The 26,140-nt window shown below is 36.2% G+C and overlaps 1 protein-coding gene and 1 long non-coding RNA gene across 2 annotated transcripts; one reads left to right on the top strand and one right to left on the bottom strand.

The window, feature by feature from the left end:
- Positions 1-872: 872 nt before the first annotated feature.
- LOC127868083 (uncharacterized) lies at positions 873-4,552 on the bottom strand. Its single transcript, XR_008043877.1, has 2 exons — positions 4,120-4,552; positions 873-2,569 (listed from the first exon to the last, which is right to left on the bottom strand). It is a non-coding gene; the product is annotated as an uncharacterized LOC127868083 (long non-coding RNA).
- Positions 4,553-8,643: 4,091 nt separating this feature from the next.
- On the top strand, positions 8,644-24,444 carry LOC127869903 (histone-lysine N-methyltransferase, H3 lysine-79 specific-like). Its single transcript, XM_052412561.1, has 7 exons — positions 8,644-8,785; positions 15,512-15,552; positions 16,470-16,635; positions 16,899-16,976; positions 18,299-19,161; positions 23,458-23,580; positions 24,190-24,444. The coding sequence occupies exons 1-7, from the start codon at positions 8,644-8,646 to the stop codon at positions 24,442-24,444; spliced, it is 1,668 nt and encodes a 555-aa protein (XP_052268521.1).
- Positions 24,445-26,140: the final 1,696 nt, after the last annotated feature.

The raw sequence follows: 26,140 nt of genomic DNA, 5'->3' as shown, positions 1-26,140 counted from the left end.
ATAGCTTAAATTCTGATAGACTTTCACAAGGTCTGCAGGCGTGAGAAGTTCGAATCCCTCTGGGACCGTATACTAGAGACACAATTTATATGTTTGCATTTTGTTTCTGCATAATTGCAATAATTTATCATTTTAGTTGTATGCATACACAGAGGAATATGCTTTCTTGTAATATAGTATGTCGATGTTTAGGATAATGACTGTCGATATCCCGTGTACAGCTCTAACTGTTTTTGAATAGAAAATAAACGCCTATATACAAATGCTAAATTTTGACCAGAAGTTTTCCGATGTTTATTGGTAGTTTACATCCGTAAGTGTTCAATATTCTCTAAGACTTACCGGACATTTTACACGCGTTTGTTAGTCTGAGCCGTATCCCTATCTATGTTGGTTATTGTTTTCACTATTCTATACGATTTAACAAAAACTCGATCGTAATTTCTCAGTAGTCGATACACTGAGACAATCACACTTCATTCATCAGCCATGGCCTTGACTCGTGATGATTCACAGTCCTTTAAATAATATCGAAAGATGATAATGAGTGTTGTTTCCCCACCTTTAAATGTCAATAGTGTGTGTCAAATCTTCATTTCGGGGAATTCGGCACTTACAGTGACTGCACGTGTTTATAAACCTTTTTGCGCGAGGTTAACACTTATGTTTGTACTTTTAATGTACCAAAATTGTGCAGATAATCTGTCGCTTATTCATAAGAGTCTTAATGAATGAGCGAACGATTTTCTTCTTTCAATTTTTATCTCGGATTTAGTGGCAGATATAAAAGTGGCGAGAAGAATTACTTCTTAATTATGCTGCAGTACATGTTTCTGTATTCCATTCTTTCTTTACAATGTAAAACAAACACAATGTCCAGTATAGTTTATACTATTACATTATCACATTTAAGCATTATGTCTTTAATAATATTTATATGTAGTCAACTGCCCATAACTAGGAACCTCTTTATATGAGAATTCCATCATCATTATAAGTGCAGATGTGTCGACAGTGAAAATAATTGATGAATTCTACATATCGTCGCTGTCGTTCTCAAACCTCGTAGCTACAAAATGCCAACTTTTCAGGAGAGAGAAAAAACCGTCTCATTTTTTTATAACGATGTTTTAGAAATTGAAATTCTGTAAAAATACCAAACAAATGAAGCTGCAAAATACGGTATAAGCCGTAGACGCGTAAGTCATACTGATAGCCATGGTAGATACGATATTTTGTCACCACAGTTTTGTCATTTTTATGAGGTACGACAATTCGTCCTGATAGGAAACCTCGTAGTTGCAAATAAAAAAATTATAAAAACGTTTTTGTCAAATTTGTCCAAACGAAACGACGTACCTATAGGTGAAATGGTGTCGCTACGACTTTTCGCCGGAAAAAAAGCCAACAATCATTCTACAACATTTCGTCACTTGGCTTTTTCAAGGGCTCTGATTGGCGTAGAGCTACGAGATATAGCATAAAACACGCGCCAGACTTAATATGTTCGGAAAAGACGAAAAAAATATTTTGAAAATTTTGGAGCTACGAGGTTTGAGAACGACAGCGACGATATTGAAAATAATACTGTGAGATTCACGATTTTCTTTAACAATTTACAGCATAGCAATGTTCTAGATGCGCCTCTTCCATGTTAAGAAATAAAGATTTATAAGCTACTCCATGTTTTTACACATGAAACAACTTGGCAAAAAAGCAGACCACAACTAATTGAAATTTATTGAAAGGGTTATGAGCAGATAGTAAATTGCATTAGTTATAAATAGTTAATGACTTGAGCTATATATAACAATATATATTTTGCAGTCTTCTTCATTTCGGGGTCATCTTTCTGTGTAAATTGCTTTTTTTATGAACGTGTTTGATTAATTTTAATTGTTAAAATAGGGAACCCCACGAAGTCACGGGGGCCTGCACCCTGATTATGTGAATATCGGAACTCAACACCATTAAATACCTTATGTGAACAAAAACCTTTCCATTAATTAGATGGTAAATGGGTTACACATATAATGTTTTATATTTCTAATCATATCAGTTATTTTCTCCTTATCTTCATTTTCGTGGTTGATATACGCTCTTGAAAGCGATACCAGTAAAGAACTCCAGAATACGGCTTATTTAAATCTGCGTAGCAGCATGCATTGTACCACCAGGCGCTTTCGTAAACCGTAGCACAGTTCCATGTATACAAATCATTATCACGATCTTTAACGGTGAACGACATGTTGTTCGAATACGACAGACTATCACCCGCAGTTCCGCTATAATTTGCGACTGACAATCTGTACAAATCATCCTCCCCTGCGACTGCAAACTGTTGATATAACGCGTATTTGGTTGCCCCTCCGACTGCTGTCAAATCAACGCGTAGTCTGTAGCCCCCTGAGCCTGTCAGTGCAAAGATTTTTTCATTGCCTAGCCAAAAGTTGTGTTCATCGCCGAACCCGGCCTTGTATTCGGCCCAAGATTTGTAGAAGTCGCTGGCGGACACCCGTCTTTGTATTACCGTCCATCCTCCCCCATCCGTCACCATGTCACAACGGACCTGTGCGCACAAAATATACATTATACGTTAAAATGACTCCGGAATCTCCATGGAACATAGTGTAATATACTATATATAATACTAACAATTGAGATCGAGGCATGCCTGTCCCACGTCTGATCCGATATCGATATATAAGCAACATAAATGAAACCTGCTCATGTACAAAAACATGCCAATGATTTGCGTATAGTCGTGCCTTCGGCAGATTCTAGGCTCTAGCTTTTTAAAACATACTACTTCCAAAATTGTGTTTATGCTTCCAATCACAGGAGGGAAGCCCATAGTATTATTATTATAATATATATATATATATATATATATATATATATATATATATATATATATATATATATATATATATATATATATATATATATATATATATATATATATGCTATAATAGAAACAATTTAAGGAGTGCAACTTCATTTGCCGAAAAACTACACAATCTTTACTGTAAACCATGTAACTCGAACAATTTTTTACGAATCAACTACACAACGGTTGTTTCCGAAAGCTAATAAAATTATTTATCAGGAAAAATTAACACCAGTACCATTGATCCAGCAGTATTTCGATACCAGCTCTCAAAAGTTAACCCATTTCCAAAATCGTGTTTGGTCGGACACCGTAGTGTCCACATAGAGATTTTCCATGTCGATCACTTATAAGAGCTAAAACTCAATAACCAAGTCATTAAACGGTAGATAAACAGCACCTGTATGCACATTAAACATTTTTCAATCGGTTACAATACCCATTATTATCAAAAAAATATGGTAAACACCATTTTATCGCGTCTTTCGATCCGCGAGTACAAAATCTAAAAAGAAAAAAAACTTTTTCGACTCTGGGAAATCCTTTGAGGACGTCAGAGATTTTGTAAACACAAACTACGATTGGTCGGTTTTCATCAATTTCTCACTCACCTTTTTACGGAGATCCTCTGGAAATTCCGCCCAACCAATAAAAAGAATGCATGCGAATACATTACTTTATCGAATGACGTCAGAGGATTCCCACACTTCCTTCACAAATTAAACCTCTTGGTTGTTTTCTTACACATCAGAGTGAATAACACTTTTGATGGTGTGCGAATGACCATAAAATGTATTGTTATCGATTCATTAATGTTTATTGAACGGGAAATAACCGTTTAAATCACGAACAGTCATGTAATCTTTGTGTTTCTGCTGTTTGAAACGATCAGAAAATGAAGCTTTATTGGACACTACGGTGTCCGACCAAAATGTTTTCCGTGAGTGTCAACTTCCAAGGACTGGTATCGAAATACTGCTAGATCAATGGTACTGATGTTAATTTTTCCTAATAAATACTTTTATTAGCTTTCGAAAACAACCGGTGTGTAGTTGATATGTTAAAAATTGTTTGAGTTACATGGTTTACAGTAAAGATGATGTAGTTTTACGGCAAATGAAGTTGCACTCCTTGTTTTTATTATAGCATATATATATATATCCAATTCCAATAAGTAAATGGTAGATGTTGTCAGGCGCTTAAGCAGCATTTATTAATGTTTGACTTACCTGAAATGTAAATCCCGGACTCGGATAGATGGTATTAACCCCGGAATTACGGAACCCCGAAGTGTACCAGTCCTGACAATCACGTGGTGTAGCTGAAAGGTTCTGGTGATTTTCGCATGGCCAACAACGGCGTTTATACTCCGCGTTCAAGAATGACGAAACTTCCTTCATCGCTGCCGCAACATCTTCAGACTGAACAAGTGCTTTGAATCCGGCGTTGCAGTTGTGTTTTTCTATACATCCTTTTGTTACTGTGACGGGTTGTTGGCAGAATGCGCAATCGACATAATAACACAAGAAACAACAGCAAATCGAAAGAAAGCCGATTAAATACATTTCAAAACTATTTGTCGTCTGGAATGAAGTTTGCCGAATGCTTACAAAGTCTGTACATTTGAATCAAATTGCGAGGTAGACAATTTATGACTTAATGTAAAGCTGTATCTTATAAGTTATAAATGTTTGCCTTCAATCGATTGTTACATGCTTGCACAGAGACCGTAAATATTCTGGAGTGGTTGTTTGGAAGCCGCATTTTAAGTATCAGGACCGTTCAAGACACATGCCCAGTCAATATATAATGCAACTATAAATTTGTTATCTGCAATCATGAAAATACCAAAAGCTTCTGATACACTAATCTATCATGGTATATTTTCGATTATAAGTATCGCGAATGGAAACATGATGAACTCAATTCACGAGTTCAAAAGTCTGTATCCTACTATCGAAAACAATTATCTAATATATGTTTTAACAGTATTAGTGGTGAAGGCAAAAAGATAATGCACTATCGTTAAATGGGAAATAGAAATAACTCGTTGAATACTAATTTACATGTATGTATTTCTTTTGACCTTGCAGTCAAGGATAACCCATGAAAGTGCAAGCTAGCACTTATTTCCAATGGGGTCCTTTGGTGTTGCTGAAGAGACAGCAAGCAGAAGAGACAGTATTGGGATACAAGGAATCCGGGTGCGATACCCTAGCTCTTTTCGAAGAACTCCTTGGTTCTTTTACGTGCTCAGTGTATAGCACCGATACACGCGAGAATTACCTGGGTTTCATACCAGTACATCTCTAGTTGGGTGGGAAACACTTGAAGCATTTCTGAAATTTCCAGTGTCCCGGCCGGGCATTGAACCGGGGACCTCTGGAATGGTAGACCAGAGTGTTACCACTCGACCACCGCACCACCCTATTTAATTTGAGATTGATTGATTTGATCCTACGTCTTGCCAAATCTTTTGAACGAGTTATTGGTGCTGCTTGCGACTTACATTAAAAGATGCACATGTCATATTAGTGCAATCGATTACATAAATTAAATGCGTGACCAAACGTGTATGTATTACCGGTAACGGTTTAATTTAAGGCGGTTGAACTCGTTGTTTGGTGTTGTTGTGTTTTGCGAAATTTATTGAGAGCAATTAGACATTTCCTCCGTGATAACATTCGTCTCGGAACAATTATCTGGATAAATAACAGGGTGCAGGATCATGTGACTTTTTGGGGTTCCACTTTTTAACTTTAAAAGATTTAACACGACGGTCACAGGTAGCAGTATCATAAATTTGCCCCCCGGGACCCTACCCCCCCCCCCCCCGAGCTTAGCTTACCCCAGGGGTTCCAGATTGTTAAATGTACACCTATTGTGTATGGTTTGACTTTTCAACAACGAATATTGACAAAAATACACAGTATGAAAAAATAACCCTCGTATATGTATTATATATACACATAATACATATACGAGGGTTATTTTTTCATAATGTTTCATATTTCAATAACTTGGGATATTTGCAACAAGAAATATCTTTTAAAAAGATATACGGCGTTGATAGTTCAATGAATGAGATCAAGGATAGCGAATGTCTTTTTCTGTGCAGTTCTTAGCTGCATCACACGCAGTACGGGATGTTACGCGGAGTTTTCGTGGCTTATTTTACATTATTACATATTGCTGGTCATAAACCTATAGATACAAAACAGAAAACCAAACGAAGAATGGAAGTGAAATTAAAACATATGAGTCAACCGGCCACACGCGAAGTATCCGTATTTATAGGCGCGTTCTTCGAACAAACCTGTTTTAGTGGTTTGTCGGGCATTGCTATTTGATTCGATTATTAACATAATCGAGAATCATCGCGCTCATGCTTAATACATTAGTCAATATGGTGGAATAATTATTGTTAAATTAATCAAAAATAATATTTATCATTGTATTGTTGAAAACACATTAAGAATCTATTATTGACATGCCATAATTATATTGCTGAATATCTTCATTTAAGATATCTCTGGTCTAAGTTGATTCTGCACCCTGATACTAAGTTTGTTTTTCGGCATAGCTGTATACGCCAGCTTTTCACCTTAGCCTGACCTTTGTAAGCGACCAATCAATTTGATTATAAAATTGCCCGCTGGTATGCCTAAAACTTGTCGCAGAAGAAAACGTGCAATCTACAAACAGATTTCACATAAACATTAATATGTTATTCCATCGACTTTCTATTTTTGGGAAGTATAGGGTATAAAAAGGGATACTACAGTTCGTTTAGCAACGATGTTAACTTCGTATTCAGCATGAAACAATTGTATCTCTTACGATAAGGTTTGAGAGATAGAGCAGTTTCACACTCAACCTCGACATCAATACAGAGTGTGTGCCCCTTTTTATTTAGAAGAATGTCAGCGCCAGAGCATTTTTACTTATTGCATTCTGTGCGCTCATTAATTTTATATCATATAAGTATTGTTGTTCAGTAACCTGATATACTTTTTGACGAAAATATTTTAAACTGTTCTCGAAATTGACCGTTAAACACGTAAATATTTAAAGCTTTGAACAAGCCATCGTTCCAGCAGTGGAATTGTTACATAACTTTAATGCATTGCATTCCAACCCGCAATTAAGGTATCAAGGTCAGTTTGCGGTCAGTTACAGAAATCGTTATATAAACGCAATCGCGTAAACGATGTGCACTTGAAGTTTGTTTTGATCAGAAAGATACTAAATAAAGATATTCGGCGATATTATTATTGGCGTCGCACTCAAGTATGTAATACGTTTTTTTTCGCTTATGGGAGGAGAAGTTATTTTACGGATCAATGTATATATTTTTGTTGTCAGAATATCTTGCATAGTGGTGATTTTTTGTGTAAATTATTGTAAATAAGTACTGCATTTGTGCCTATTACATTTACTACAACATTTATTGCCAATAATGCAAAGCTAATTGTTTTAATTAATAACTGATCACAGGGACTGGGCAATAATAAAAGATCACAGGGACTGGGCAAATACGCGAACCGGTGAAACTTTCTGGTTTTGTATAAAAACAAAACTTCTTTGTTCCACTATCCTAGCAACCACCTAGTTACTAATAAAGGCGCTATAGAGCGCGAAGCGCGACACGTTGTTAATTGTAATAATGAGTCTTGATAAAGAAAGCAGCCGCTTTTCAATGAGGAGCACCATCACACCAGTCTCATTTCTATCAAGTCCTCCTACAGGTTTTTTAAGAACCACATATAGAAGGTCGCAGGCCTGACCCGTATCTTGCCTGTGGTATGGACCCTTTGGTATGGACCTTTAACCTCGCTCACTATCCAGCGTTTAAACTTCCGGATTAACATTTAAACCGACTATTAATAGGTAATTAATATCTTAGTTAGAAGGTGATTTTTCAAGCGGGTCCGTAGTGTAGTGGTTACACGCTCGCTTCACATGTGAGAGGCCCAAGGTTCGAACCCCAGTAGAAACAAATTATTTTATTTGTGTTCTATGTTAACTTTTTGTTTTGATGTAGACATTTTAGTTTAAATAAATATGCTGTTTTATTGTAACCATTTTTTGTTTTTATTATGCCCATGAAATATATGTGTGAGAGGGTGGGGGGGGGGGAGGTCGTAAACACATTAAAACTTTTACAGTGTTTTCATATCGCTGAGTACTCAACCCCTATCGTAAATGAGCAACGTTAGAATAAGTTCAAAATCATCTCCCCTTGAAGTTGAGAAAAATATGAAATAACGCTTACAAGATGAAGCAGATTTTTTTAAAACCTACACAGTTCTGTTCCATTAATGAAAACTGCACACGGATGCCAGTAAAAAAGGAAACCAATGTAAATAAAATGAACTATGAAATATTTGGGGGTTACAACACAAAATCATAGATAATGGTTATTTGGGGTTATAACACAACATCATAGATAATGGTTATTTGGGGGTTATAACACAAAATCATAGATAATGGTTATACCAGTATCTTTTTCTATTTTGCTTAAAATAATCGGCCAATTTATTAATATTTACAGTAGAAAAAAATCGTTCCATGTAACTTCATTGAGTGCCTTTTACACTGAAATTCCCGACGCCCTTTTATGCTTTGCATCAATACTTATCTTGTGGTATATTGGAAAGCTGATTCTCGTAACAGCGTAACAGATTGGAGTTTTAGAGATACATATGTTAGTACGTTGTAAGTTAACGAAGTTATGATCGAAAAATCATTCGATGGAAGGTCCGATTGAGTCTGCAACATCAGCATCCTGCGAGCGGTCCTTCAGCTCCATTAAGCGTGTTAAGACATACATGCGCTCTACCATGGGCGAGGATCACCGGACAGCGCTTGCAGTGCTCCACATCCACCGGGAAAGTAGTGGGCATTGAAAAAGTGATCAACACCTTTGCCTCTACCAAGAGTCGGAACATGAAGTTCCTCTCTTACCAAACTTCAGCTACGCAAGTGAATTGCCATCTTTTGCAAAAACTGTATATGTTAAAAATGTTTTCAACGAAACAAATAGTTTTTAAAATCTATAATGAGAAAAATCGCGTCTGCGCCACTGATATGATAATGGCATTTTTTTTTCAAGTTTACTGAAAATCGGCCAATAAGTATTGCATCTAGAGTCTTAGCAAGGTAAATAATGACGACGAATAATTCACGATGCAAGACGAACGACTGACAATAGGTGATTATAAAAGCTCACTACGTTGTGCTTAGGTGAGTTTAAAAACAAGGTTAGTTTAAACCTATTTATTGTAGCTCGATTGCATTTAAAGTCTGTTTTCTGGGCCTAGAACCAGTACCTGGTGTCTTTGGGGAGATCTAAAGAAAGCTCCCAAATTGGAATCGAACCCGTTTCCTCCCGGTCGCTAGGCGGACACCATATCCATTACACCACTGCGACCTTATCAATACAAGTTTGCCAGGGTAACTCTCAGTCATACGTGGTACCTACAAGCCACATTTATGACTCAATGTCCAGGGCAACTCTCAGTCATACGTGGTTACCTACAAGCCACATTTATGACTCAATGTCCAGGGCAACTCTCAGTCATACGTGGTTACCTACAAGCCACATTTATGACTCAATGTCCAGGGCAACTCTCAGTCATACGTGGTTACCTACAAGCCACATGTATGACTCAATGTCCAGGGCAACTCTCAGTCATACGTGGTTACCTACAAGCCACATTTATGACGCAATGTCCAGGGCAACTCTCAGTCATACGTGGTTACCTACAAGCCACATTTATGACTCAATGTCCAGGGCAACTCTCAGTCATACGTGGTTACCTACAAGCCACATGTATGACTCAATGTCGATGAAACTTGGTCAGAGTGTTCATCTTGTCAACATGTAGACCAAGTTGTAAGTTCTTCAAAAATAAATTGTTACCAATCTAAAATCCACATTTATTACATTCTTAAAAAATATGTCTTCATGTAAAATCGGAGAAATACGGTAGTAAAATTCTAGTAGCTCCATCTTTGACTCAATCTTGATGAAACATTGTCATATTTATTATCTCGACACTATCTAAACAATGTTTAAATCTAGGTCAGGTGTGTTCAATAACTAGGTCACTAGATCAAAACCTTTGTAACCAGTCTAGAAGCCACATTGTATGATTATATCTATATGTCTCTATCGTGATGAACATTTTCAACACTTTTAGCAAGACAATAATAAGGCCAATTTCGAATCTAGACCAAATGAGTGAGAAAACTAGGTCAAGTAGTGCTCGTTGGGTCACTGTCGACCTGAAATGTCTTGAAGTCACCCGGGGTGACGAGAAGCCGATTCATGTCACCCTGGGTTGAATTCAAGCCGATTCTAGTCACCCGGTCGGCTTGAAGTCACCCCAGGGTGACATTTATCGGCTTGAAGTCACCCTAGGGTGACAATAATCAACTTTAGTCACCCCCGGGTGACTTCAAGCCATTTCAGGTCGACAATGACCCAATGAGCTCAAGTAGTAAAGCATAGTCAAATGTTGTTACAACTTCAAAAGTCGTATTAGGTACTGAATCTTGATGAAACTTGGTAAGATAATAATCTTGATAATATCAAGGCCAAATGTGAATCTCGATCACGTGTCCAAACATTAGAGCAGCAGGCTAATTAATCTAAAATCAATATACCGCACTAGACGCCGCATTTATCACCCTAACTTAATGAAACACGGTCAACATCTTTATCTTGACGGAATTAAAGGGACTTTTTCACGTTTTGGTAAATTGACAAAATTAAACAAAAATGTTTAAGATTCGCAAATTTTCGTTGTAGTAATGATATTTGTGAGGAAACATTAATACTGAACATTTACCATGCTCAAAAATGTCCATTATTTGCATCTTTTGACGATTTTAAAACCTGAAAATTAGAAAGCGTTGTTACACGAAACGATTGAATTATTTGGAGAGTTCTGTCGCGGAGCGTATATTGATGTCATCTAGGGTCCGTGTTTGCTCTGACAGATCTGTAGCTCGTGTAATATTTCGTATACACACGATGTACCTGTCGTTTGCACTGACAGATCTGTAACTCGTGTAATATTTCGTATACACACGATGTACCTGTCGTTTGCACTGACAGATCTGTAACTCGTGTAATATTTCGTATACACACGATGTACCTGTCGTTTGCACTGACAGATCTGTAACGGGTGTAATATTTCGTATGAACACGATATACCTGTCGTTTGCACTGACAGATCTTTAACTCGTGTAATATTTCGTATACACACGATGTACCTGTCGTTTGCACTGACAGATCTGTAACTCGTGTAATATTTCTCATACATACGATGTACCTGTCGTTTGCACTAACAGATCTGTAACGCGTGTAATATTTCGTATGAACACGATATACCTGTCGTTTGCACTGACAGATCTTTAACTCGTGTAATATTTCGTATGAACACGATATACCTGTCGTTTGCACTGACAGATCTTTAACTCGTGTAATATTTCGTATACACACGATGTACATGTCGTTTGCACTGACAAATCTGTAACGCGTGTAATATTTCGTATACACACGATGTACCTGTCGTTTGCACTGACAAATCTGTAACGCGTGTAATATTTCGTATGAACACGATATACCTGTCGTTTGCACTGACAGATCTTTAACTCGTGTAATATTTCGTATACACACGATGTACCTGTCGTTTGCACTGACAAATCTGTAACGCGTGTAATATTTCGTATGAACACGATATACCTGTCGTTTGCACTGTCAGATCTGTAACTCGTGTAATGTTTCGTATACACACGATGTACCTGTCGTTTGCATATCATCAAGAAAAGTATCCAAGCACTTATGTTGCTGTAAATTCATTTACTGGCTTTAATAATAACACTGTCTGCATAATAACATTTTCACCTTAGTAAGAAACTAAATACTTGTATTAAAATAACTGAAACGGTTATCTACTTATCTAGCCTTTTCTTTTTGTTAAAGCATGCATGGCAAACTCGAACTAAGAACACTCGTTCGCACTTGCGGCTTTAGTTATTTTAATTAATATTTATGTACTTTAATGATAATTCATAATTTCTTTGGAAACGCTATAATTCCCATGATAACCTAAAGCCCTATGTGATTTGAACCACAACTTAAATTGCATTTTAAATAGCTCGAAGCATCGTAACGATTTCGTCTGTAATCGATAATAAAGTAATTTTTATATTAAATTACAAAATGTTTTTTCACGAATATAAATTCGTGAATTTATAAATGAATGATCCAAAAGATATAATGGGAACTTTTCACCTGTTCATATCTTCGTTAAATAGCAAAAAGTTATATATTAAAAAAAAGAAAGCAAACATTTCATTGTTTGAAAGTTTACAAAAGAAACAAATTCAAATATATGACACACCCAACACGCAATAGTAGGGTTGAAACTTACTTTCGTTATTTATTATCCCCTGCCATAGGCGGAGGGATATTGTTTTGGCGTTGTCCGCCTTCCGTCCGTCTTTCCGTCCGTCTTTCTGTCCGTCCGTCTTTCCGTCCGTTCGTCCGTCCGGAGCCATATCTTGGAAGTGCTTTTGCGGATTTCATTCAAACTTGGTATAAGTATATATATGGATAACAGGATGCACGCCAAATGGCATTGTACACCATCTCTTAATAACAGAGTTATGGCCCTTTGTATCTTGAAACAATACTTTTTATTTATAATCTAAAAGCTTTACCTCCATTTACACATGAGCCACATCCATGAAACTTGCCATAGTTGTTGTCAATCATCTGCGGGTGCTTCACATTCAACACACATATTCCTATGGGCTAAGGTCAAGGTCACACATTGCGGTCAAAGGTCACTATTTTTATTAATTATTCATTATTTAGTAATTCCTTTACTATGCATCAAGGTATCAATGAATGCATCAAGGTATCAATTAATGATTATAAAAGTAAAGAATGATTTTTAAAGAAGTTGTGTACAGAGTTTCGTGTTGCAAGTACAGAGTTTCGTGTTGCAAGCTTGGTGCTATAGAGTATCGTGTTGCAAGCTCATGTTGCAAGCTTGTTGCAAGCTTCAAGCTTGGTGCAAGCTTGGACACTTAGAAGATCATCATATGAAACAGGTAGGTTTATTATTTTCATTATTAAGTGTCATGGGACTGCATGTGGGCAACATGGGCACAACAGAGACATTAACATAATGCTTTAACTTTTTTCTTATGCATACATTGTTATTTCTTCAATCATTATGTTACACAATAGACCAGTACAATTTTCTCATAATGAGAAATCTTGATCATTATTTGGCGAATTTCATAGGCATTGTCTGTTGCTCATTTCATGTAAAAGGAAATGGCCTACAGGGTTTGCTGATTTCATGTAATAGGACAATGTTAAAGGGCTTTTTGCCTTCCATGTATGTTGTTAATGTCTTTAACGACAGTGTATCTAGCTTGATGTGTATTCACCCATTTATAATACACATATTGTATCTAGTTTGCTGTAAATTCATCATATGTATTATAGTCTAATACATTCAAATCTTTTATTACAAGTCCATTTCTCATATCTATATCCGGAATAATCATAACTAGCTGCACTGTCACCTAACCTACCTCCTCGATCATGCCTTAATGTTCTTTTTGCTCGATAACGCCTGAATGTTCATTCTTGATAAAGCCTGAATGTTCATTTCGTAAACAATAGTAAAACACCAAATATTCATCTCATATAAACCTCATATTGAAATTTAAAACTAATCCAAGGTTAAAACATCAGCAGACGTTTATTGAACATGATGGAAAATGACAATGTCGTTTGAAATTGGGCAGAAACCATTGCGATAAAAGAAATAATGTCTTAGTACGAAGAATGTCTCCCAGAATGTCTCCCTATCTCATAATGTTTTCTTAAGTCGTTTGCTATAGTTGTGTTAAACCATTAATATATGGGGTGACGGGTGTAATAAAATGATGAATTTTATTCATCATTTATCAAATTTTCAATACATACATAAATTCAAACTTCCTACATTATTTTATAAAAATAATATATTTAATAATACATGCAAATATACATTGAGGCATGTATGGTGTGCCCGGAAACACCACCAATATAGCTGCACCTCATCATAATCATTAGTATATTACTTTCTTTACAACACTTTCTTTCACACACTGCCCCCTTTAAATAGAGCTCTTGTTATTTTCAGTTTTTCCCACAACATGGCATGTGTTCCCCATATCACCTACTACTACTATATTTTTCTAGCTAGTTATTGTCAATATTGTAATGTAACTATATGTTGTGGTGGCTAAATGGTCATGGTCTACTAACTGCACGCTCTTTTTATGCGTTTTTCCTTAAAAAGGATCTAGGACAACATCAATCAGTTTCTGTTTGCAAGTTTATAGTTTCTTTCAGGATAACATTCAAGATATATCTAGGACAACATCCATCAGTTTCTGTTTGCAAGTTTATAGTTTCTTTCAGGATTACATTCAAGATCAAAAGCTGTTATTTTTTGACTATTTATCTATTTTATATTCCTTGGCATTTCATCTCGGTATCCTGTCTTCCATTTTCATTACTGCCATTTTTTTAGATTCACATCTGAAAGAGGTCATTTACCTACTAATTTGCATAAATTGTATTGTTTAGCCTACAGGTCTAAGGTCACAACTCATCTCAAAGCAATTTCAATGGTGTATCTTGTTATACATGTACACTAAAATAGAATATAGGACAACATCCATCAGCTTATTTTAGCAAGTTTATAGTTTCTTTCAGGATAGCATTCAAGATCGTCAGCTGGTACCATTTTTAATATTTACAAAATATGTTTCCTACATTTATTGAATTGTATTTGAATTGATCTGAAATGTATTCTCTTGATTGTTGAACCTGTTACATATCTATCAACATTCTGTCTTTTCATAAATGATTGACTTTGTAAACAAAAAATCCAATAAAATTTCAGGTGATATCTACATATCCAGTACAATAACATCCGATTGAGTGTGCCATAGTCCTACACCCAGTTTACCAGAAGTTTTATTTATGAAACAGATATGACTGAGCTTTACTCAAGGCATAGTGAGGTAAACAAACTAACTTAATAACTTGCACTCCTGATTGATGCAGTCATTTTCAGTCTATAACCAGTACCGTGATTACATCAGTCAAAGCATTAAGAATAGTTGGCTGACTGTCCCACAGATAAGTAGACCAATCCTGGTAGACAAGGTCTATTGTAATGTTAAAGAATCCTGTGATATTAGGGAAAACTGAAACTTAATGATACATTCTCTCACATTGTATTTCTTTATTTCCTTTCCGCCCGATATAGACAGCTAAAACTGAAATGCGTCCAAGTGTTTGGATTTCATTAAAAATGTATTAATTATTAAAAATATGTAGACAAAATATAGACAAAAAATATGAACATTGTCAGTGGTACCAATGTTGTGAAGTACTAGTGAGCAAATACTAAGACACATGAACTGTTGCTCTGACAGCTGTGATATAACTTAAGATTTTTAAACTTTTAAAACCAATTTAAATCACATTCATCCATTACAAAACATTAACAACATTCTACAAGTTTGTTGCAGATGACTCTAAATTACTGTGGGACATGGAGAGATTGCTCAATGTGAGCAATTTTTCTTTATCCCACAATGATTTCTACTATACCGGAGCAATTTCTTCGTATGCATTAACAATTCTCTTATAAGGATTCTGTTTTCATTTCTTTGCAGAGGCCCTTTCCTAGATAACATCCAGAACACCTGCAGCCAATTGTATTAACAGTGGTTTAAATTTACTGTTGTAATTTGATTACCGCAGTAATTTGCATGGTTAGGTTACCGCCGTTTATTTTCATTTGTATAAACGATGGTTACTGCGCGGTTACCTAACCATTGCAATTTGTCAACTTACCGCAGTAAAATTACCAACAATGCAATACCGGTACTTAACATGACGTCATTTTCGCGCAAATTGTCAATTTGACAGCCGACGTTTTAGCAAAATGGAAAATGTCAACAAAAGAGCGAAAGCTTTTAACGAGCGCGAAATCGAAGTAATGACAGATTTCCTGAAATTGAATATTCACAAACTTAGAATGAATCATGGCTCGGGCGGTCCGGGCATGGTTGCTCGAGTCCGTGAGATTTGGGACGAACTTTTAGCTGGTGTAAACGCATGCGGAAACGTACCGAGGACACTACAACAAATCAAGGAAAAGTGGAGGAACATGGTAAATATAGAATAAGTATGTCTTTTACTAGAAATTTACATCAAATATACACCATTTCCAATTATACGAGTGAAATTGATTTAACGTACGACAAAATTAAGCGAGCACTGAGGGATATTTCGACCGGTGGTGGGCTCAAACCCTCGACTGCCGTAGTAACGACAGGTTTTTTTTTCATTTGAGCTAACATCTCACACACGGGTGGCGCAAACTACAATTCATAGATTTCTAATTCACCTAGTAATGGCAGAATATCGAAGAATTTCAAAAGGCGAAATGAAATGTATCCATTTATGTTATATTTATTTTAGACCAAAAACGCTAAAGCCGACGTTTCAAAGGAGCGAAACCATGCTGCCGCTACGGGGGGAGGACCACCATTGACTGAAATGTCGCAGACCTCGCAGGCGGTGGCGAGTCTGTTTGCCCACTCGGCATCGTTTCATGGCGTCGTGGACGACGCAGATACCGTCATCGGTATGTTTAATATTGTTTTAAGATTATAGTAATACAACTGAAAGATATTCCCGATATTTCATCTTCTTATTTTTACCATAGCCAAAGATAATAAATACTATTATGAAAAAAAAAATCGAAAACTCCAAACGATTTCTTCTCTTACCTTGTGTTATTAATTATCCATTGTCAGTGATACATTAGATCCTTTCCAATCATTTTCGAAACAATTTCAGTTATACTCCTAACACATTCACGCATTAATTAAATCCAAATCGTTGTAGCGGTTACTCCTCCATTGCCGGGGTTCCTGGGCCTGCCCATAATGGAGTTATTAACCGCCATGGACATCCCGGATCCAAGTCGGTCAAGGCTCTGGGCAGAAAACTTATACCTTCGGCGCAGTTCGTCGTCATCAAGTCCATTCGCTTGTAAGTCAATTCGTCGAAATCGTCGCTGTCGTCTGTGTCTAAAAAAAGTACGTCCGCCATGTTGGTCAGTAGTCCGTGTGGTAACCAGCGTCTAACCAGCTCATAGAGGTGGGTTACAAATCACCGCGGTAATAGAGCGGTTACTGGCAACGTCGTTTTTTATACAAACCGCCGAGACGCGGTAACCACAGCGGTTACTGCGATCTTGCGGTTACCTTGTGGTTAAATTGTTTATACAATCGGCTGCTGGCTGTCCTTGTCGTTGATGAAAACACTGAGCTTCCAGATGATGTGGTTGAAGCCATGATAAACATTATGAAAGCATATGCAGAACCAGAGTTATCCCCATACATAGGCTACTATACACCAGCACAGATTGAATATGATTGTTCACAGATTCAACCACACATAGCTCCTTTACCAGAAAACAGAGATATATTAAATATTCATAATCTAGACAGACATTGGGTAACAACATTTTATAGTGCTGAATGCAGAACGGTGTTTGTATGTGATTCACTAAAAACACAATCTCACATCCAGCAAATTGAAAAGCAAGTGAAAATAATCTTTGGAAATTTGGCTACTAAGATTGTACATGTGCCTGTTGTTCAGCAAAGTACACAACCATTGTGCGGACCTCTATCAATAGCATTTGCTGTGGCATATTATTAAAAGACAGATCCATCAAAATTGTGTTTTGATTTATCTCAAGTAAACAAACATTTGAAAGCTTGTATTCAATTAGGAACAGTGACACAATTTCCAACTATTGATTCTGCTGAACAGTTTTCTACAATTGATACTACTGACAGTTTACTTTCTTGTTATTTTTCAAATCAGCACAAAATGCAAGAAAAGAAAACAGAGAAAAGACTGCAAACAACACAAACAATGACTTAAATTGAAACAAAACAAATAAACAGTGGGCAAGAAAAGGAGACAATGAACACAAAAGCAAAATTAAATATGTGTAATAAAAGACAATTACAAAAAATTGAAAAAGAACATGATAGACTACGGAAACAAAAACAGCGTTCTGATTTAAGTGCCTGTGAAAAAAACATTCAAAAAGAAAATGATATGTTCAGAAAAAGGAGTGCAAGAATGAATAGAGCAGACTCTTGAAAGGACAAAGAAAAAAAAGATATGTTCAGAAAATGGACTAAAAGAATGAATAGAGCAGACACTGGAAAGGACAATGAGAAAAAAAGATATGTTCTGAAAAACGACTGAAAGAATTAATGGAGCAGACTCTGAAAAGGACACAGAAAGACTAAAGGATGTGTTTAGGAAAAGGATAGAACAAATGAAAAGAACAAATTTTGAAAAAGACAAAGAGAAGGTAAAGGGAGTTATCAGAAAAAGGTCTCAGAGAATTAATAGAGCAGATTCTGAGAAAGACAAAGAGAAACAAAAAGACGTGTTCAGAAAAAAGTTTGAAAGAATGAATAGAGCAGACTCTGAAAAAGACAAAGAGAAACAAAACGATGTGTCAAGGAAAAGATCTAAAAGAATGAATAGAGCAGACTCTGAAAAGGACAAAGAGAAGGAAAAGGATGTGTTCAGGAAAAAGATACAACAAATGACAAGAACACATTTTGAAAAAGACAAAGAGGAGGACAAGGGTGTTATCAGAAAAAGGTCTGAGAGAATTAACAGAGCAGACTCTGAAAAGGACAAAGAGAAACAAAAAGATGTGTACAGGAAAAGGTCTAAAAGAATTAATAGAGCAGACTCTGAAAAGGACAAAGAGAAGGAAAATGATGTGTTCAGGAAAAGGATACAAAAAATGAAAAGAACTCATTTTAAAAAAGACAAAGAGAAGGAAAAGGGTGTTATCAAACAAAGGTCTGAGAGAATAAATAAAGCAGACTCTGAAACAGACAAAGAGAAACAAAAAGATGTGTCCAAGAAAAGGTCTAAAAGAATGAATAGACCAGAGTCTGAAAAAGACAGGGAGAAACAAAAAGAAGTGTCTAGGAAAAGGTCTAAAAGAATGAATAGAGCAGACTCTGAAAAGGACAAAGAGAAGGAAAATGATGTGTCCAGGAAAAGGTCTAAAAGAATGAATACAGCAGACTGTGAAAAGGACAAAGAGAAGGAAAAGGATGTGGTCAGGAAAAACAAAACGTCTTAATAGGTCTGAAGCTGAAAAGGAAAACAAAAAACAAAGTGATGCTTGCAGAAAAAGGAATAAACGACATGAAATGTCTGCAATAAAAGCAGTGATAGACAGAGAAAGATCAGCATCTTTTAAGAAGGAAAAAAGAAATGTCACGTCAGCAGAAACTGCCATTATACATTTTTTACGGGAAATTAAAGATGGTGCTTTGTATGAGTGTTATTCGTGTGCAAGACTTATGTTTAGGCGTTCAGTGATAAAGTATGTAGCTTCTAGATACACAGATAAAGATTTGATTCAAAATATTGTGTTATTAAGAAAAGGAACCACAACCGATTGGATCTGTCAAATATGTGATGGTGCTTTGAAAAGGAGATCTGTTTTGTCTTTGTGTTTAGTAAATAATCTGTCATTATAAAGTATTCCACAGGAACTTACGCGATTGACATCACTTAAACTCCAGCTTATATCTCAGATTTTGAATTTATGAAAGTCATGTTACTTCACACTGGTGCCCAGCACAAAATAAGTGGCCAGGTTGTGTTAGTAACTGCAGATCTGTCCAAAGTCACTGCTAGTCTTCCTAGAAATACAGCATGTGCACAAATTATCAACTTGGCTCTTAAAAGACGGCTTTCAGACAAGTATCCTTACCATAAACAGATAATCAGACCACAATATGTTAATGAAGCTGTCAGTTATCTTAAGTCACACTCCCCTCTGTATTCTCAAGTTCAGGTGAACTCTCACTGGGAACAGGATAGTGCAGCAAACACTTCTCAGCTTTGGTCAGCAGTAAATGCTCATAATAATGCAACAAATAAATGTAACGTCAACAACATGGTTGAACAGCTGGAAAATAGTATTGACTCTGATGCTCCTGAAATTGTTGATTAACATTGCATTAAAAATGAAAATGAAGTCATGGGCCGTGAGGATGAAGTTGAGTGTGACAATCCAACAGAAATACAGAAAGAACTGCAAAATAAAGCTTTTCTAAATACTGTGACATGTCTTTAACCGGTGAATGTGCCAGAAGTTCAAACAAGAAACATATTAAACATTGCACCAGCAGAAGGCCAGACACCTACAACATTCGCCAAGCAGCCAGAATGGGAGGCACTCTGCTTTCCAAAGCCTTTTCCTTCTGGCCTTAATACATTCAACACAAACAGATCTGTTAAACTTTGTTTTTAAAAAATACTTCAATCAGAGATTAACTAACAAGGATACAAGATTTTCTGAACGTACAGAATATATATTCCAGGCACTAGATATAACAGAAAGAGAACAGCTTCAAAGCATTATATCTTTGACAACCAGAAAGACTTTACAGAATGATATTAATGCAGGACAGTTGAAAGATGTACGTCGAATAAACAGGTTGTTATCAACAGACCAGTTGTATGCCTCATTCAAAAGCATCCGTGCTACTCCACAGTATTGGCAGCAGATGCAACTGGATATGCTGGCTAAGTTACGACAGCTTGGTCCATATACATTCTTTCTTCCTGGATCAGCAGCAAAATTTTACTGGATTGAAGTTATACAAGTTGTTGCAAAACAATACGGAAAACATCTTACAGACCAGGAAGTTGAATGCATGGACTTGAATACAAAAAGATATTGGTTGCAGTTAAATCCAGTTTCAGTAGCTCGACAAATCGACTTCATCTTTGAACAGTTATTTGGAAAGGTTATTTTGAATGGTGCCTACCCTATTGGACAGATTGTGAACTATGATAAAAGAACCGAAATGCAGGGAAGGGGAACACAACATTTTCACTGTGCTCTTTATGTAAGGTTAGATAATAATATTATTAATACTGATAGTGAATGTATTCAATTTATTGATAAATACATAACATGTGAATACCAGACAACACAGGAGATCATGAGATGCACAATTTAGTACAACGGCAGGTTCATCATCATACCAGAAGCTGCAAGAAAAATAAGAATAAAAACTGCAGATTCAACTACCCTAAAGCACCATCACCTCAGACAATGATAGCAAGAGTTTTTGAAGGTGAAAATAGCAGTATAATTAAAACTGAGGCAAGCTTTGTTCTTCAAAAAGTACATGCCATAGTAGCCTCTCCTGACAGTGGTTTGGGCGGAATAATGACACTAGATGCTTTGTTGCAAAAGGCTGGTGTATCTAGAAAAGCGTATGTGTCGTCCTAACAAGTGACTCAGAGAAGAACAATTGTCATCATGAAACGCACTCCACAGAAACTTATGGTTAATAACTACAATAAAAGCGTTACAAGCGTTAAGAGCAAACAAGGGCATTCAGTTCATCACAAACATTTGGGAATGCATTGCATACTTAACTTCCTATATTTGCAAGCCTGAAAAGACCATGGGTGAGATGATGAGGAAAGCGAGTAAGGAAGCAAACAATAAACCAATCAGAGAAGCACTCCGTAACATCGGTCATGTTTTTATAACGTCTCGAGAACTCTCTGAACATGAAGCAATATTGAGACTTTTTTCTCTGCCATTACGGAAGTCCAATATTGATGTACAATTTATACAGACAGACATTCCACAAAAAAGGACCCGTATTTTGAAACCTCGCCATATAATGAAACATTTAGAGGATGAAGAAACAGATATTTTCCTTCCTAGCATTCATGAAAAATATGTCAATAGGCCAGATTGTATGGACAATAATTGCCTAGCTGACTTTGTTTCCAAGTACAACATAGGATCATACCCCAGACATGAGGATGAAGATAAACCAGAAGTAGAACCTGAAGAGTAAAATGGGGGTCATTTCAAAGCGTTCCATATCAAAAGTGATAAGATACCACAATATCTCAAAACAGCCTGATAAAGAGCAGTACTTCCATCGACTTCTTATTTTGTACTGCCCTGGAGGTCTGAAGATGAATTTCTACTCAATGACTCTTATAAAAACCCTTCAATGATGAAGTTGAAAATATACTTGAACATTTTGATCCAGATGAAGCTGGACCTGAATTGTGGGCTGAAATTGGAATGCAAACTCAGCAAGAAGAAGAGAATGATAAATCTAATGGAAATGCACCAGTTCTTCCTTTCCTTGACCCATAGAATCTAGACATGTATGTTGTTGATCCAGAAACACAAACAAGAACACCAGCCTTTTCATTAAAAGTTACACATTTGTCATCTGATCACAATTTCTTAGCCAATGTAAGAAACTTAAATATTCAACAAAGAACACTGTTTGCTCATCTATTTACCTGGGCAACAAATGAAAGACTTCAATCAAACCCTACAAAGCCATTCTATATTTTCTAACGGGTGGCGCTGGATGTGGGAAAACGTTTATAATCAATACTCTATATGAAGGGCTCTATCGAGCTCTCAGAGGGCCAGGGCAAGACCCTGAAAAACCAACAGTATTAATGACAGCATCCACAGGAAAAGCTGCATCAAATATTAATGTAATGACTGTTCATTTAGCTTTTGGATTACCAGTAAAAATACATAGATATGACACAGATTTTTCATATAAACCACCAAACCCAAACAAACTGAATACAATGAGGTGTAACTTCACTCACTTGAAGGTCATTATTACTGATGAAATATCTATGCTAGGCTCTACAACCTTCCAGAATCATCTTTCCTGTGATTTGCAAGAAATATTCCAGAACTTCAGTCAGCCATTTGGGGGTATCTCTATTCTAGCCGTTGGTGACCTTTTACAGCTCAATCCAGTGGGACAAAGTCCAGTTTTCAGTGTACCTGCGAAAGGATATGATGCGTTAGCTGGGTCAATATGGCAAAAACTCTTCAGGCTGTATTAATTAACAACTATTGTGAGTCAAAAAGGAGATCCTATATTCGCTGAAATCCTTAATAATGTAAGAATTGGTACACTAACAGAGGAAGATGAACAAGACCTGAAGGATCTTGAGAAAACAGACACCCGTAATTTTCCTCGGAACACTGTTCACTTGTTTAGAACCAATGAACTTGCAGCTTGTTACAATGATCACCAACTGAGAAATCTACCAGGACCTCATGTTGTAATTCACTGTGAGGATACAAAAAAATATCTCCACACAAACTCTGTTTCAATTAAAGTCACCAGCACCAAAATACATGAAACAGGAGGTTTACCTTCTTCAATTGAGATAGCTTTATGTGCTCCGTTTATGATAACAAAAAATATTGACATATCAGATCACCTAGTCAATGGAGTAATTGGAACAATAGAACACATTGATGTTTCTCCAAACAAGGCCCTTCAAGGATGTATTTATCTCAAATTTAACACATCTACTGTAGGTGGAGGAATTGAAGAAGACCAGTCCATCTGGTCTTAGACATCTAGTTCCAATCAGACCAGTTTCTTCCGAATTCTTCCTTACAGATAAGAACATTGCCCCAGTTGAAAGGAAAATGTCCCTGGTATTTTAGCTTTTGCACTTACAGTGCACAAATCTCAAGGCAGTACCTACTCTCATCTGATTGGAGACTTTCAGAAGCCCAAAAGATCAAAGAATATGGCAACACCTCAAGGTCTAGCGTATACAATGCTTAGTCGAGCAACATCAAGATCTGGTATAAAGGTTTTGCATTTTAATAAATCAGACATTACTGTGAACAGGAAAGTCATTGATGAAATCACAAGAATGTAGACTGAATCTAGGCTTGAACTTTTACCATCTTTTGATGCCAGACATTTATACATTGGGCACATCAACATAAGATCTTTAAGTAAACATGCTTGTGACATCATCAGTGATCCAACGTTTCAGCAGATGTCAGTCCTGTGCTTTACAGAGACAAAAATGAAAACCTCAAGCAAACAGACATTGATTCTAGGATATAAAACAGAGCTTGGCAACAGGAAGGATGGACTTGCAATATCTGTTAAGCAAAATCTCGTCTATGACATTCTTAACTTTAAAGACTCGGGCATTGAAATTATGGGAATAGCACTACATAACATACAACATCATCGTTGGTTACAAACCTACTAACTTTCCAGTTCAAATGTTTCTCCAAAGTTTACAGGCACAGATTAGAAATCTACAGAATCGAATTATACTGGGTGACTTTAATCAGCCTGGAACAACTGAAATCTTCAAAAGATTCCTACAGGAGAATTCTCTCCAGCAATATATAACCACTCCTACCCACGGCCTTGGAGACACATTAGATCTTGTCATCAGCAACCTGCCAGACCTCCATTCGATTACAAAAGCTGCCCCAAATACAGACCACCACCTTGTTTCTGTGAAACTCGATAACCCTGGCTGTGACAATTAGTAGGAACAGTGGGTAATATCCCTTAAAGTGCCAGATTCATTTGTATTATTTTGTTGTTACATATCATATTTATGAGGTAAACCATCATCCTCTAAAACATCATGGAGACGATGAAGTATGATTTATAAAGTGAACATATGTGACTTATCATGTTTCCAAAATGATACCAAGGAATCCTGTTCTCAATGATGGATGATTAACCTTAAAAACTTATTTATGTTATTTTCACGTATGTCATGTTGTGTTCACTCTGCAACACTCTTAAAATTTTGTGTATATGTATTAAGAGTGGATGTTTTTGTGGAAAAGGCAAGACTTTTTAATTCACCTTAATAAATATTGAACGCTCAAGAACCCAACACTGTCTTAGTTTTTAGTTATTGTCTTTTGTTATTTTTGTATGTTATTACTTTTCGGGGCAATAAGTCTGTATGTAATATTTCTGTTTAAGAAAATACTCATAACAAGCAATTTCTCCTTTTGTCATGATACTATCAATTGATTCATGAAAAATATACTATCTGCATTTTATTTTCTGCAAACCCATCACAGGTACAAATGAGTTAAAAGAAACAATTGACAAAACGCACAACCCTTCACTTTTACCTTTTCTTTTAGTTCTACACCCATCAATAATTTATTTTGCGGGGGTATCAATTTAACGAATTTGCTTGTTTAAATTAATATACATGTTATTTCATACTTTAATCGAAAACGCTATAATTCCCACGATTACCTAAAGCCCTATGTGATTTGAACCACAACTTAAATTGCATGTTAAATAGCTTGAAACATCGTAACTACGTCTGTAATCGATAATACAGTAACTCGTACTGTAAACGACAAAATGTTTTTTTATTACTAATGTACTTGTGAATTTATAAATTTATGACCGAAAGATGTAATAGGACCTCTTCAATTGTTCATATATTGGTAAGATGACAACAAATCATGTATTAAAATAAAGAATGCAGACATTTTATTTACAGAAACGAAGTAACACTAACGGTTTATCGATAGTCGTTAATGATTAAATGTAATTAAATGGAACAGTTGTCACGTATGCCTCACATGTAGATTTTTTCATTTAGTACTCTGACCATCACGAATTTTTGCAGTTTCCTAAATAACAATATCACTTGTGAAATATGATATGTTAATAAATGTCAAAGAAGCGTTACTTCGTGGGTAGAATCAGGGTGCAGTATTAAGTGCCTGTGTGGGGTTCACAATTAAATATTTATGGATGTAAACACACCGGTATGTGGTACTTTTCTTCAAATAACTTGTTAAAACATTTTTTTCTTAAGAATTTCAACATGAGTATAAAAGACAGTTTTGTATGCTGCTTATGATCTACATAAGAGGTTCTATATGTTCTTGGCACAATAATTCGATGTGTAACGCATTCGTGTACACGGTTGTGCTGCACCCAACGTGAAATTTAAGAACCGATTTCAGACGTTTTCAACGATTTATGCTTAAGATATCGGCACAAACTGCAAGAAAAACTGTTTTATGCACTAAAGATTTTTGCTAATGTATTTCAATAACTCGAGATATTTGCAAAAATAAGGTTCTTAACGGTGTGTTTACATTCTGTCAAGCCCGTGTGTAAACCCCTGTGAACCCCGTTGATCCTGGACCCTGATAATACCTATAGTAGCATCAAGAAGATGCAGATAGCTTAAGGACG

This window comes from Dreissena polymorpha, chromosome 2 (assembly GCF_020536995.1).
Source record: "Dreissena polymorpha isolate Duluth1 chromosome 2, UMN_Dpol_1.0, whole genome shotgun sequence".
NCBI classification, from domain to species: Eukaryota; Metazoa; Mollusca; class Bivalvia; order Myida; family Dreissenidae; genus Dreissena; species Dreissena polymorpha.
The sequence above is the reverse complement of the archived record's forward strand: the minus strand, read 5'-3'. Positions and strand labels throughout refer to the sequence as shown.